Source organism: Geotrypetes seraphini, chromosome 18 (genome assembly GCF_902459505.1).
Source record: "Geotrypetes seraphini chromosome 18, aGeoSer1.1, whole genome shotgun sequence".
NCBI classification, from domain to species: Eukaryota; Metazoa; Chordata; class Amphibia; order Gymnophiona; family Dermophiidae; genus Geotrypetes; species Geotrypetes seraphini.
The window spans coordinates 7,910,826-7,926,505 of record NC_047101.1 but is presented as its reverse complement, the minus strand read 5'-3'; the positions used below and the strand labels follow the sequence as shown (position 1 = coordinate 7,926,505).

General features: G+C 45.5%; 1 protein-coding gene across 3 annotated transcripts in view; it reads right to left on the bottom strand.

The window, feature by feature from the left end:
• AFF4 (AF4/FMR2 family member 4) overlaps positions 1-15,680 on the bottom strand; it is a 99,227-nt gene that overhangs the window by 62,902 nt on the left and 20,645 nt on the right. For 2 of the 3 annotated variants that reach the window (XM_033926992.1, XM_033926993.1), the window contains exon 3: positions 4,258-4,384. The exons of the other annotated variant lie outside the window; for it this stretch is intronic. In XM_033926992.1, coding sequence (XP_033782883.1) covers positions 4,258-4,380 — 123 coding nt within the window. In that variant the 5' untranslated portion in view covers positions 4,381-4,384. The remainder of the gene's footprint in view (positions 1-4,257; positions 4,385-15,680) is intronic. 3 annotated transcript variants of the gene reach the window in all.

The following is a 15,680-nucleotide window of genomic DNA, read 5'->3' as shown; positions in this document are numbered from 1 at the left end:
AGAACTTTATACCATCCCCCCTCCCCCCTATGTATAAGGGAGGGGAAAATGGTGTCTAATCATTGCAATAACTTGTCAATGACCCCCAAATCTTTTTAAAATTATTATAATTCCCTTTTTGTATGCCAATTGTTCTTTCCATTTTGTAAATGTGGCACAACGAAGTCCACCAAAAGGTATAATTAAGTCTACTGTAATTTTTCCAATTACTGGTGATATGTTGTATGGCAGGGTTCTCAAAGTCCCTCCTTGAGGGCCACAGTCCAGTCGGGTTTTTAGGATTTCCCCAATGAATATGCATGAGATCTATGTGCATGCACTGCTTTCAATGCATATTCATTGGGGAAATCCTGAAAACCCGACTGGATTGCGGCCCTCAAGGAGGGACTTTGAGACCCCTGTTGTATGGCGACTCCCGTCATAATCAAAGGGACCTAACGAGGCTGGAAGAGTGGGCAAAAAAGTGGCAAATGAGCTTTAACATAGAGAAATGCAAGGTCATGCATATAGGGAAAAAGAACCCGATGTTCAGCTACAAAATGGGGGGATCATTGCTAGGGGTAAGCAACCTTGAAAGCATCAGCACAGTGTGCAAAAGCCTCAAAGAAAGCGAACAGAATGTTGGGTATCATTAAAAAGGGTATCACGACCAGGACGAAGGAAGTCATCATGCCGCTGTATCGTGCAATGGTGCGCCCACATCTGGAGTACTGTGTCCAGTACTGGTTGCTGTACCTCAAGAAGGACATGGCAGTACTTGAGGGAGTTCAGAGAAGAGCGACTAAACTGATAAAAGGTATGGAAAACTTTTCATACGCTGACAGTTTGGAAATGCTGGGGCTATTCTTCCTGGAAAAGTGGAGACTTAGAGGAGACATGATAGAAACCTTCAAAATCCTGAAGGGCATAGAGAAGGTAGACAGGGACAGATTCTTCAGACTGTGGGGAACCACAAGTACAAGGGGGCACTCAGAGAAATTGAAAGGGGACAGGTTTAGAACAAACGCTAGGAAGTTCTTTTTTACCCAGAGGGTGGTGGACACATGGAACGCGCTTCCGGAGGTTGTGATAGGCCAGAGCACGCTACAGGGGTTCAAGGAAGGTTTAGATAGGTTCCTAAAGGATAAGGGGATTGAGGGGTACAGATAGAAGTAGAGGTAGGTTATAGGAATAGTCAGGGACCACTTCACAGGTCATAGGCCTGATGGGCCGCTGCGGGAGCGAACTGCTTGGCGCGATGGACCTCTGGTCTGACCCAGTGGAGGCAACTTCTTATGTTCTTATGTTTATTGCTCGATGAAATTTGACTCTTTGTTCTCATTGACATACCGAACATAATTGTATCATATGATAATGCTACATGGTTTTCTAGTAAACAATTAATTTGAGACCAAATTGATTTCCAAAAGGCCATGATACAGGGACAATAGAATATTAAGTGATCTAAAGTCCCTGCTTCCAGATTACAATCTAAGTCTATTAGACTTAGAGCTATCTAACTTTTGTAATCTAACTGGGTTCCAAAATGCTCTATGTAAAAGGAAAAACCAAGTTTGTCTCATAGATGCGGACACCGTACATCTCATTCTCCAAGACCAAATTTGTGGCCATTGAGATGCAGTAATTTGATGCTTTATCTCAATGCTCCAAATGTCTCTAAGTCCATTTTTAGGTTTTTTTTATTTACAAATCCGTGGTGGGATTTCTGTCCCCGCGCAACTCTCTAGAACAGACCCCACTGGCTCTTAAAGCTATATGCCTTGCTGGTAGTTGGTAGCAAGGCTCACAAACTGAAACACCACCTCCACCTGCTGGAGACTGAGAGCAGACTGATTGTGCTTGGGACTGCACAGCCCACATATACTACAGCCAAAAGTTTATGTCTCCAACTGCTGGTCATGGTGAGCGATTACCCATCAATTTCTGTGCCAGTCTGGGGGACAATAAAGAAAATGGTGTTCCAGCTTACTGAATGATTGACAAAGCTGTTAAGAACTTTTCAATGTGACTGAAGGCCTGCATTAAAGCTGGGGGGGGGGCACTTAGAGCATTCACAGTGACTATGAAATTCTGAAACATTGTTAATTGTATTGTTTGAATGATGTTATTTTATTGTGTTTTGTTCAAACATTTTAGTGTGCAAAAAATTACTAGATAGTAATGCTAAAACATCAGTAACATCAACAAAGCTTAAGATAATTAAACATTGTTTAATAGTAATATGTAGTATGACTAAATAAGTCCATAAAATTTCTTGTTAAAATTCAAAGCGAATGGTGAGAAAATGGCAAAAAAATATGGGATAACTTTTTTTTTTTGCTTCACCCTGCATATAGTATATTGTAAACCACTTTGATTGTACCCAAAGAAAGGCAGTACACTTCTCCCTTTGTATTTACTGTGATAGGGGATTAACAGACCCGCGAATAAAGAAAAACCGCAAATCACTTTTTCATGTGTTATTCGCTGTTTTCTATTAAAAAACATTGTGAATATGGTGAAACCGCGAAAAACATGGTGGGAGACCTGGCCTGTTCCTGAAGGAGAGGCTAAACGTGGTGATGAAAGTGCTGGGAATCGGCGATTTTCTCTGTAAACGCTTGGAATCAGCGATTTCTCTATGCAAGTTGATGTAATTTGGGGGGAGGAGCCAGCAAGCTAAAAACTGCGAATAATCAAAACCGCTATTGCTGAAACCGCAAATATGGAGGGAGAAGTGTATATCAAATCCATGACCCTTTTACCTTTTTTCATATGGGTGAACATATGTCTATGTTGCCTGCAGCTTGCTAGATGTGAACATGTGTGTCTCTATGTAGGCTGAGGTTATGTTTGTGTTATAGTATACTGGTTAGGTTTTGAGTGTGAGAGCACTTTGGGAGCAAATGGAGGGATTATATTGTGCAGTCATGCAGAAATGTTTTCATAAGCTCAGGTTCATCTGTTCTATTTCCTCTTTTCTCGACCATTCTTCTATTAATATTTTGATTCATTCCCTAGTAATTTCATCTATTGATTACTGTAATGCCCTCTATCAAGGCATAATCCAGAAAGAAATCCGTCGTTTACCATTATTATAAACTACTGCTGTTAAATTAATCTATCATGCTAAAAAGTTTGATCATGTCACTCCTCTTCTCTGTAAAGCACATTGGCTGCCTGTTTCTCATTGTCTTTCCTATAAAATACTTCTCAACTTCAAAAAAAAAATTCTAATCAACCGGCGTTTATAGATAAACTTTTGATCCTCTAATCATCATCAAGGGTCCTCCGATCAAATAATCAAAATTTACTTTCTATACCGTCAATACGGGAACTGTTTCATGACATCACTCGCAAATCCATCTTCTCAGTTATCGCCCCCTCTTTGTGGAATGGCCTTCCACTTGACATTCGATTAGAGAACTCCCTTGAAAAATTTAAAACTAAACTTAAAACTTTCCTCTTTAAAGATGCTTTCATTCTCTAGCATCAGTCTCCACTTTCTAACTTCCTGATTCATATATAGTTTTCAAATATCTAACACTTCTTCTGAAGTGATCCCCTCCTATTGTTTTTACCACTCTCCATTTACCGTCTTTTATTAATTTTACTTTGATGTGTTTTAAACCTCTCCCTCCCCTACTATCCTTTCATCTCATGTATGTTAATTTAAATTTGTCCAGTATTTTTAACATTTGATAAGCTACCGTTTTTATTTACTTCCTTTAATTGTTTTTATAATTTTTTATAATGTACGCCGTCTAGACATGTATTTTTATAGACGGTATATCAAAAATAAAGAGTCTTGAATCTTGTACTTGGGGGGTGAGGGCAGGCAGTTTGAAATCTACAGTACTTGGAGCTCCTTTTCCCATTATTGGGGGAGATTGAACTCAATGTGTCTTTTTATTGGTTTTCCAACATGTTGAATTTCATCCCATTTTGTTAAATTTTAGATGAGCTGTTTTGTTCCCAGACAAACAATTCTTAACTTCTTCTGTTCTGTTGATTGGAAGTGTCATATAGAGAATCAAAAACTACACTCTTTTATATCTGGGGTCGCCTCTTTCTACCTGGCTTTTCAGTGGTAGGAACCCCTAATTTTAAGTTACTAGATACCTAACATTCAGCATCAAAAATAAAATAGGAAAAATTAAAAAGAAAAAAAATGAGCTGAGAACCTTTAGATATGTGTGTGTATAAATAAATATATATATATACATACATATACACACACAGAAATAGCAGCAACATTTAAAAAAATATTCAACTCACAACTTTATATGGTTCTGCAAAGAGAGGAGAATTTGATGAAAAGGCTTCTTCACCCTGCTGAATTTCTTGATTTCGCCTTTCCCTTTCCTTCATGCGCAGAACGTTCCGGTCTTCACGGCTCATATTGCTATCAAGACAAAAAAATCCCACAACATTTTTTCATCATGATAGACAAAATGTGAGGGACGACGATGACTCTCAAGTTAATTTTACTGCTCTTATATTGTCTGACAATAGGAAAACCATGCAAAATTTCCCTTCTAAACTCCTAAACTATAATGAAATCAGATAGAGCTGCAAAAATAAGAAAGAACATTTTTTCCAGCAGTGTTTGATAACTTTTTAAAAAAAGTAAGTCTGGGAAAAAAAAAAAAGAAAAGTAAAACAGCTATTTCTAGGAGTGTCATAAAAGGACCATCTTTCTTATGCGTTTCCATTTTAGAAAACAAAATAGACTCTCTTATTAATTGTTCCATGAGTCAGAGATTCAGCTGTGATCAAAGAGCAGAGGAAAAATACCAGTGTAAACAGTGCCTGCACTTTGTATATACACTCAAGGTATGGGGGGTGGGGGAACAGGAATTAATTCACGTGATAGAACCAAAAAGAAAGATACACAACTTGAGTCTTATTCCTTTACCAATTTCAACAATGATTCCCACACCTGTCCTGGGAGAATCCAACCAGGCAGATTTTCAAGATATTTACAATGTTATGCAGCTCTCTCTCATGCATATTCCTGAAAACCTGAGTGGCTGGAGTTCCTCCAAGATAGGTTTGGGAACTCCTGATTTAGAACGATAATATTGTGATCATCACATTGCTGGTTTGGGTGGTATATTCCGATGGCTCCCTCTTTATTATGTTTGCTCCCAAACTGATCATCTGAACTGAAAGACTGCTATAACTCATTTTTATTTTATTTATTTGCTTATCTCCTAGACATGCACAATATCTGCCCCATTAAAAAAATAAAAAATAATAATAATTTTGTGCCAGCCCCTCCCCCCCCCATGAACCGGCACCAGGAAGCTCCCCCGCGCCAGTTAAAATTGTCAGGAGGGAAGCCTGATTGGCTGAGATGCCTAAGGCCTTTCCCCATGATGCACCCGGAAGGGGAAGGCCCGCCACTTTGGAGTGGCAGGCCTCGGAGCAGTATGAAACTAAAGGTGGTAGAAATATTGTTCAAGAAAGGAAGAATTAACCACATGTTTATTTCAGAAGGATTAGGGATATCCAGAAGCTTTGTCTAGTATGAGTTGGATAGAAGTATAAGGTTGTCTTTATGTTTGACAAATTGTTTAACCTTCTAAACCAATGGCTTCAGTTTGGTTTCCTGTTTGAGAAGCTAGAGTAGGGCTGGTAGTTTACAACTGAGAGAAGCCTCTATCCTCGTGTAACTAGCAAATGGTGTTTCAAAGAGCTTGAAGACCCGAGTAGGATAGTGGTAGCGTCTCCTAGTGGGATCCCAGGACGCATATTCTTTAGTGAAGGTGCACTTTTGCTTCCTTGGAACACTATGCAAGTTTTCCATACCACTTTGCATTTTTTTGTCATTTCTGACCAAACACTTAGCTGAAACAATGTAACTCTATAACAAAACACATACAGAGCAAATTAGTTTAAGCTATTAAATTTCATTTAGTTTATTTTAAATAGAAAACATTGCATGAAGGAGAGCAATTTCAACATAGATTACCCCTTCCAAGCACAGCATTACAGTTCTTGAGTGCATGATTCACACTCAAATTTGGTCTTTCGAGCAAAAGCTCAGACCAAACAGCACGAATTAACTGCTAGAGCTAATTAAACACACCAATCCTGTCTGACAGTGTTTAGTTGTGATGATAAGCCAGAACTGGTATATGTGAACTTGCAGAAGGAAATGAAAGGCCTCTGCTGCTTAATCTTTCTCTCGACACACCCTGGTTTCAGGGACAGAGCAGCCATTTTCCAAGGTACGACTGCCAAGTTCTACTTTCCACACCATTAAGCGAAAACAAAGAATAGACTCACAGGTCAGCCACCATTTGCTTGTACTAGTAGACCCTTCTTGTAGTCCTTCATCTTGTCTACTAGACACATAGTAAGTACTCTGACTTAGGACAGTATTACCAGGGCACTCACATTTTCTACTAAGAAAGCCATGTCTAATGCTAAAGTAGGATATTGTTTGCATAAAATAAAAATCAATTCCTACATGTTATATTTTGGAAAGAAACAACAAACGGTTTCTAGGTCCATCCAAGCACTTGACTGTTACTATTCTACCGAGACAACGAATCTCTTCATGCCTGCTTTTCTTTTCATTTTCTTGCCGTTATTACTCAAAAGTTGAATGTAAAACTGGCAGAATGACCCTGTTCATGGAATTATCCAGTAAAGGAACACATTGATTTCAATGCAGTCTGATTTGTTTTGTAACTTATTTTTGGCAGAGTAAGGATTAACGAATAGAGAGTTAACTGCCAAGGTCATTGCGTTCCTGCAGCAGTTCATTGATAGATTATGTGGAAAAATTAATTTAAAACTTCTCCATCTCTCCCACCAGATCTCACAACCCAATTACCTCTTTGATTTTCTCTTCTACATCACACAACCTTCATTTCCAAGGATGAATTGTTCAACCAAGGTTCTGGGTCAAGTTTCAAGTTTAATAAAGATTTGATTGATCGCTTAATCAGAATTCGAAGCGATGTACATATCAATAAAATTACAAAATTTAGAGGACAACAAAATAAATGACAAAAAACTAAGTTTTGAAAAACATTATAAACTAACATTTCAGACATATTAAAACACAAGGAAAAGATAGGGAAAGGAAATACAAATTATTTGATAGTAAATAAGACATTCAAAGGAAAAAACAAAAGGAAGGGAAAGATCAATGTACTTCCGAGAAGCTATAAAATAGTTGAAATAATGCCATTATAAGAACATAAGAAATGCCTCTGCTGGGTCAGACCCGAGGTCCATCGTGCCCAGCAGTCCACTCACACGGCAGCCCAACAGGTCCAGGACATGTGCAGCAATCTTCTATCTATACCCCTCTATCCCCATTAGGCATAGAAACATAGAAAGATGACGGCAGAAGGAGGCCATAGCCCATTAAGTCTGCCCACTCTATTATCCCTCCCCAAACTACACTCCAAGGGGTCACGCACAGGTGGCATCACCTCTACACTACCCTCATAGAGATCCGACATGGGCATCCCATTTTTTCTTAAAATCTTGTATGCTGCTGGCCACAAGATTTTAAGAAAAAATAGGATGCCCATGTCGGGTTTCTACGAGGGTAGTGTAGAGGTGATGCCACCTGTGCGTGACCCCTTGGAACGTAGTTTGGGGAGGGATAATAGAGTGAGCTTACTAATTATCGAATGCGTCCTTAAAAAGAAAGCTTTTTAATTTGCTCTTAAATCTATCCAAGTTGCGTTCTTTCCTTAAGTAAATAGGGAGTGAGTTCCATGTTTGAGGGGCTGTGACAGAAAAAAATGAATTGCCGCCGTGTATTAATAATTTTAAGTGACGGAATCATCAGTAAATGCTGTTCATTCGATCTCAATAATCTATTTGAGGTGTACGGAATCAATAGTTTATAGCAGGAGTTTTATAAAGTAATGATTTGAGTGTAAGCAGACTCAGGGCTCCTTTTATCAAGCCGCACTAGCGGGATTAGCGCACATGACTTTTAATCATGCACTAACCCCTGCGCTGGCCAAATAAATACTGCCTGCTCAAGGCAGGCATTAGCGGCTAGCGTAGCCGGCGGTTTAACGCGCGCTATTACGCGCGTTAAACCGCTAGCATGGCGTGATAAAAGGAGCCCTTAGTTTATATATTATCCGGTGAGCTACCGGGAGCCAATGTGCTTTCTTAAGGAGAGGTGTCACATGATCGAACTTCCTAGCTTTCGATATAAGTTTAATAGAAGCATTTTGAATAATCTGTAAACGTTTGATTTCATTTTGGGCTATTCCCTTAAATAGGGCATTGCAATAATCAATTTTAGAAATTACCAAGGAATGGATTAGAATGTTAAGTGACTTTGGACATAGAAATTGCAAAATTGAACGAATTTGACGAAGTCTGAAAAAGGTTGATTTAACAATGCTACTAATGTGGTCATGAAAGGTTAGTTTATAATCAAAGATAACCTCTAGAATCTTAATGCTGATAATTGACTGTAGAGTGGTACCCATGATAGTGATGGGAAAAATGAGCTTAGAACTGTCTTTCCAGGGAAACAGCATAACATTTGATTTGTTAACATTAAGCGCTAATCTATTAGCGTCAAGCCATTGGTGTATCTGTTCAAGCTTCTTATTGATTGCTATCGTTTCAAGGGGATTATTGGTATCTAGAGGATGTAAAAGCTGAATGTCATCTGCGTAAGCAAATACGTTAAAACCAATGGATTGGCAGAGAGTCATCAATGGTGCAAGAAAAATATTAAACAAAAGTGGTGAAAGAATGGACCCTTGGGGATACCATGTGTTGTTGAAAAACTTTTGGAAATTGAATTGTTAAAAGACACAGTAGAAGAGCGGTCTGCAAAGTATGATATAAACCAAGAAAGAACCTGATCTGTGATGCCAATAGATTGACGTCTGTCTATCAGAAGATTGTGATCAATCGTATCAAAAGCAGATGAAAGATCAATAGAAATCAGAAGAACAGATTGATGGTGATCCAGAAAGCACAGTTACTTACCGTAACAGGTGATATCCAGGGACAGCAGGCATATATTCTCACATGTGGGTGACGTCATCTACGGAGCCCCAGCGCGGACAGCTTTTCAAGCAAACTTGATTGAAGTTTCAAGTTTGCTATGCTGCACCACGCATGTGCATGCCTTCTTGCCCACTAGAGGGCGCATCCCCACCTCGTGGTCCTCAGTTCCATATCCAGCAAAGAAGCCATCCCCGGGGAGGAGGGCGGGTTGTGAGAATATATGCCTGCTGTCCCTGGATAACACCTGTTACGGTAAGTAACTGTGCTTTATCCCAGGACAAGCAGGCATGATATTCTCACATGTGGGTGACCTCCAAGCCAACCAAAAAAGGGCAGGTAGGAGGATGGCAATTTAGGAAAACAGATTTCGCAAAACTGACTGGCCAAACCGGCCGTCACTCCTGGATAACGTATCCAGACAGTAGTGGGAGGTGAAAGTATGAACCAAAGACCAAGTGGCAGCCTTGCAGATGTCCTCCATCGGAGTAGACCGGAGGAAAGCAACAGAAGCTGCCATCGCTTGGACCTTATGTCCCGTAACCCGACCATGCAGCTCGAGACCAGCCTGAGCGTAGCAAAAAGAAATACAAGCAGCCAACCAGTTGGACAAGGTGCGCTTGGAAACAGGACGTCCCAATCGATTAGGATCAAAGGACAGAAATAATTGAGGAACCTTCCGATGAGACTTGGTGCGTTGAAGATAAAAAGCCAACGCCCTCTTACAGTCAAGCGTGTGAAGCGCCGCCTCCCCAGGATGAGCGTGGGGCTTCGGAAAAAACACCGGAAGAACAATTGACTGATTGAGGTGGAAATCAGACACAACCTTAGGTAAAAATTTAGGATGGGTGCGAAGAACCACCTTGTCATGATGGAACACAGTAAAGGGCGGGTCCGCAACCAAAGCCTGCAGCTCACTAATCCGACGAGCAGACGTGAGCGCAAGTAAAAAGATCACCTTCCAAGTGAGAAACTTAAGAAGAGACTTGTCAATAGGCTCAAAAGGAGGTTTCATCAGCTGAGCCAAGACCACATTAAGATCCCAAACCACAGGAGGAGGTTTCAGAGGAGGATTAACATTCACTAAACCCCTCATGAAACGAACCACCAGAGGATGAAGAGAGAGAGAACGTCCCTCGAGATGCCGATGGAAAGCAGCAATAGCACTGAGATGCACCCGAATGGAAGTCGTCTTTAGCCCAGACTTGGACAAATGCAACAAATATTCCAGAACCGAGGACACCGGAACCAAACTCGGATCCAGATGGTGCGAGGAACACCAGGATGAAAATCTGGTCCACTTCTGGGAATAACAAAGCCGAGTCGAGACCTTGCGCGAGGCTTCCAACACCTCCCTGACCGACTGAGAAACAGAAACCGAAGTCAGGGGGAAAGGAACCAAGCCGTCAGATGTAATGACTGAAGATTGGGATGCAACAGCGAACCCCGACTCTGAGACAGCAGAGAGGGAAAAACAGGCAGAAGTAGAGGCTCCCTGGCACCGAGTTGAAGGAGCAGGGAGAACCAGTGCTGACGAGGCCAACGAGGCGCAATGAGAATCATAGTTGCTCTGGATGACTTGAGATGAACCAACGTCCTCAAGATCAGAAGGAAAGGAGGAAACGCATAAAGGAACCTCCCTCCCCAGTCAAGAAGGAAGGCATCGGCCTCGAGACGGTCCTGGGAGTAAATCCGAGAACAATAGAGGGGCAGTTTGTGAGTCTCCGGGGAGGCAAACAGATCCACCTGAGGAGTCCCCCAGCGGTCGAAGACCTCTCGCAGAACTCGGGAGTTGAGCGACCACTCGTGCGGCTGGAGAAGACGACTGAGTTTGTCAGCCAGACAATTCTTCTCTCCCTGAATGTAAACCGCCCGCAGGAAGATGTTCTGGGAGACCGCCCATTCCCAAAGGCGCAAGGCTTCTCGGCACAGGGACCAAGAGCCCGTCCCCCCTTGCTTGTTTACATAATACATTGCCACTTGGTTGTCCGTCCGTACAAGGACTACCTGATTGCGCAGCAGATGGCAGAACGCTCGAGCTACCAGAAAAATGGCGCGAAGCTCCAACACATTGATGTGACAAAGACAGTCCTCCGCAGACCATAGACCTTGAGTCCGCAGACCGTCGAGGTGAGCCCCCCACGCGTACTCCGAAGAGTCCGTGGTCAGGACCTTGCAATGTGGAGGGACGAGAAAGAGCAAACCCCCGGAAAGATTGGAAGAGTTGGTCCACCAATGGAGCGAGCGTCTCAAGGAAGGAGTCACTGTTACAGGAAGGGAGAGCAGGTCTCGATCCTGACGCCACTGGGAGGCCAAGGTCCACTGAGGGAGTCTCAGATGCAATCGGGCAAACGGTGTGACATGAACCGTCGATGCCATGTGGCCGAGTAGCATCATCAGCCGGTGCACTGAGATGGAGCGCTGCAGCGAAATCTGACGGCACAGTCGAAGCAGAGCCTCCAGCCTCGAAGAGGGAAGGAACGCACGAAGGCGAACCGTGTCCAGCATGGCCCCGATAAACTGAAGGGATTGAGCAGGGCACAGCTGCGATTTGGGAAAATTCACCTCGAACCCCAGACGTTGAAGGAAGATGATAGTCTGTCGGGTCGCTGAGATAACCCCCTCCCGGGATGATGCCTTGATCAGCCAATCGTCCAGGTAGGGGAAGACCTGCAGCCCCTGAGATCTCAGGGCAGCCGCGACTACCACCATACACTTCGTGAAGACTCGAGGAGACGAGGCCAGCCCGAAGGGGAGGACACGATACTGAAGGTGCAACTCCCTCACCTGGAACCGTAAGAACTTGCGGAAGGCGGGATGCACCGGAACATGAGTATACGCTTCCTTCAAGTCTAGGGAGCACATCCAGTCCCCCTCCTCCAACAGAGGGTAGAGAACCAGAAGCGACAACATACGGAACTTCTCCCGGACCAGGAACTTGTTGAGCTTCCGGAGGTCCAAAATGGGGCGTAAGTCCCCGGTCTTCTTTGGGACCAAAAAGTAACGGGAGTAGAACCCCCGCCCCCGTTGGTTTGGGGGGACCGGCTCCACCGCCCGAAGGCTCAACAAGGCCCTGGCTTCCGAGAGTAGAAGAGGAAGCTGGGTTCGGTTGCAAAGAGATGCCCCCAGCGGTTGTTCCGGCGGCGTGGCCGAGAAGTTTAGCGAGTAACCCTCGGAGACGAGACGGAGCACCCAAGCGTCTGACGTGATCATAGTCCAGGCTGAATGAAAGGCCCGCAGCTGGCCCCCGATGGGCAGGGGGTCCGGAGAGAGTGCGAGGGGGCCCGCCCCATCCGCTCATCACGTCAAAAAGACGGCGCCGGCTTAGACGCCCCTTGCGTCTGAGGTTTCGGCTGGGCCCCTCTGCCCTGCTGCGGTGGGCGCCTGGGCGGAGGCCTCGAGAATGCTGATGTAGACTTTTGAGGGTATTGCCGCGGCGGAGGTCTAAATGGCTTCTGCGGCATTACCCGTGGTTTAGGACGGACCAAGGAGGCGATGGAGCGCTCGTGTTCGGACAGGCGTTTGGTCGCCGCCTCCAAGGACTCATCGAACAATTCCGATCCGACACATGGCAGATTGGCTAGGCGCTCCTGCAAGTTCGGGTCCATATCAACCGTTCGGAGCCATGCGAGACGGCGCATCGCTACTGCAAAGGCGGAGACTCTGGAGGCCAACTCAAATGCGTCGTAAACCGCATGAAAAAGGTATAGGCGCAGCTGTGACAAGTTGGCCATAAATTTACCAAAGTCCCTCTTATGGGAATCCGGCATGACCCCATGATAACGGGGTAATGCCTTCACCATCTGCCTCAGATAAGATGAAAAAGTGAAAGCATAATTAAGGACCCTGGCCGCCATCATGGAACTGGAATAGAGGCGGCGACCAAACTTGTCCAAAGTCCGCCCTTCCCGCCCGGGAGGGACCGCAGCAGAGACCCTAGAAGGCTGGGACTTCTTTAACGCCGACTCCACCAGCAGCGACTGGTGAGACAGTTGCGCTTTCTCGAAGCCCTTACATGGGATGGTACGGTACTTCGACTCCATTTTAGATGGAACCGCTGTGACTGTAAGAGGGGAGTCCAAGTTCCTCAGAAAGGTCTGATGGAGGACTTTATTAAGAGGCAGACGAGGGGTCTCCCTCGGGGGAGAAGGTAAATCCTGCTCCTCCAAAAACTCCTTGGTGTATTGTGAACCAGACACCAGATCCAGGTCCAAGGCCCTCCCCATATCAAGTACAAATCTGGAAAAGGAGGAGGGTTTGGACGGTGGGGATCGAGAGGCCCGCGTCTCCAAAAAGGAAGGGGAAGCCTCACGGGAATAACGAGGTTCCCTACCAGACCCCGAGCCCCAAGAGGCCGCCCCGAGCGATCTCGACGGGGTCGGGGACCGCCTATGCCCCGAGGAACCCCTGTGTGAAGTCCCCGGGGTACGAGGCACCGAGGTCTGCCCCTTCCGTTTCGGCGAGGAGTCTCTCGACAACCCTCCCTCGGAGGAACAGAACAACCTCGGATTATCAAGGCGGAGCTCCGAGACACGTAGCGTCTCAGCCCCAGTCGGCGAGGAGCGACCGCGCCTCTGAGGAGACCCGCGAGAACACTTGGGCTTCCTCGGCCGGCGCTTCGCCCGAGGCCGACCCGAGGGCGAGGAGCCCCGGGAGGACCTCGACGAGGAAGAAGTGGAAGAGATCCTCCGAACTCTCCGCACCTTGTCCTGAGGCCGCACACTCCGTTCCGGCCGGTCGACCGAGGTTGAGGGCAAGGTCGGGGTCGAGGCCGGAACCACCCCGGGGGCCGAAGTCGAGGGCACCGAGACCGAGGCCGCCAAAGCCAGGGCACTCGGGGCCAAAGCCGGCTGCAGGTGCGCTAAGGCGCCGGACAGCTCTGAGGTAATGAGGGCACGGAGCAAGTCCTGAAAAGCCGGCACCGCCATCATGGCTGGTAGATCCGGGGCTGGCGGGTGCTCCCTCGAGGGCGACCTCGGTCTCGAGTATTCCCGCGGGGCACCCGACTTCGACGCTCGGGGCGGGGCCGAGGACGACCCACCCGCACCCGTCGAGGATCCCGAGGATGGCTTCTTCGAAGTTGGAGCTGAGGAAGGAAGAGAGGACTTACCCCCCGTCGACTTCGAAGTCGAGGCCGTCGGCTTCGAGGAAGCAGGATGTCTCGGCGAGGCCGAGGTCAAGGCCGGGGCCGAGGCCGACATCGAGGCCTGCTCCGCGGGGTCGACAGCAAAGAGCTCCGCCATTCTAGCACGACGGCGGCGGAGAGCTCTTGGCTGAAAAGTCGAGCACCTGGGACAGGAATCGGTGGGGTGCTCGGGACCCAGGCAAAGTAAGCACCACCGGTGGGGATCGGTGAGAGAAAGTAGCCGATCGCACCGGGTGCACTTTTTAAAGCCCGTCAAAGGACGGGACATGAAATCGAAAAACGGCCGGGAATGGAACGAGATCCCGCAGCCGCGGCTACCGGGAGTCCCCGGAGCCGAACAAAAAATCCTTTTTTTTTTTTTTCCCGACGATTAACAAACACACGAACGAATAAAAAAATAAAGCAAGCACAGCGACCGAGAAAAACGACTCAAACGCGGTGTCAGAAGGCAAAAAAGAGAGAGCACAATTTCCACAGGGCTTCTGGCTCCGCGGAAAAAACTGAACTGAGGACCACGAGGTGGGGATGCGCCCTCTAGTGGGCAAGAAGGCATGCACATGCGTGGTGCAGCATAGCAAACTTGAAACTTCAATCAAGTTTGCTTGAAAAGCTGTCCGCGCTGGGGCTCCGTAGATGACGATACCCACATGTGAGAATATCATGCCTGCTTGTCCTGGGATAAAGTAAAGTATGGAGGTAGACATGCCAATCAGCGAGTGTTCTGTAGAGTGATGCTGTCTAAAACCTGTTTGATTCGGATGTAAAATATTGGTTTTTTTCTATGAATTCCGATATTTGATTGAATACCACCTTCTCAGTCAGCTTTGCTAGGAAGGGAATATTTGCGACTGGTCTGTAGTTTGATTTATCCTCGGGACTAGTTTTTTGATCCTTGATAATAGGGTGGATAACCGTTTCCTTCCAGGCCTTTGGCATGGTGCTTTGCTGAAGACTTTCATTAATTAGGCAAGGATGAAAGGACCGAAAATAGCAAAGTAACGTTTAAGAATAAAGGGTGAGACTGAATCTTAATGAGGGATTCAATCTCCATAAGATTTGGTAGGTTGAATTGTGAGCATTTTGAGGATAGTGACCCTAGCTCAATTGTGTGATGATTCAGAGTAAGATTTTTCCTGATATTATTCACTTTGGTCCTTAGTTTAGCCTGTGATTATAGAAAGTATTAATCTAGAAATACTAGAGAGAGACTAATAAATATCCTCTGAAATGAAGGTTAAATAAAACAGGTAGGTGAGGGATCCGGCTAATCTGGCCACCAAGATTTAGATCTATCTAATCTTCCGCTTGTCCTGCTGAGCTGCATCAGATTTTAAGAGAAAATGGGACATTCACGTGGGATCTCTAAGGGAGTAAAGTCAGGGGTGTGGGTCATTAGAGTGGGCAGACTTGATGGGCTATAGCCCTTTTCTGCCGTCATATTCTATGTTTCTATTGGACAATAAGCAACCACAGCCTTGGATGACTGTACTCTGGTACATCCTCTAGTAGACTAACTGCCTCTTCTATCAAACTGCGCTAGCAGATT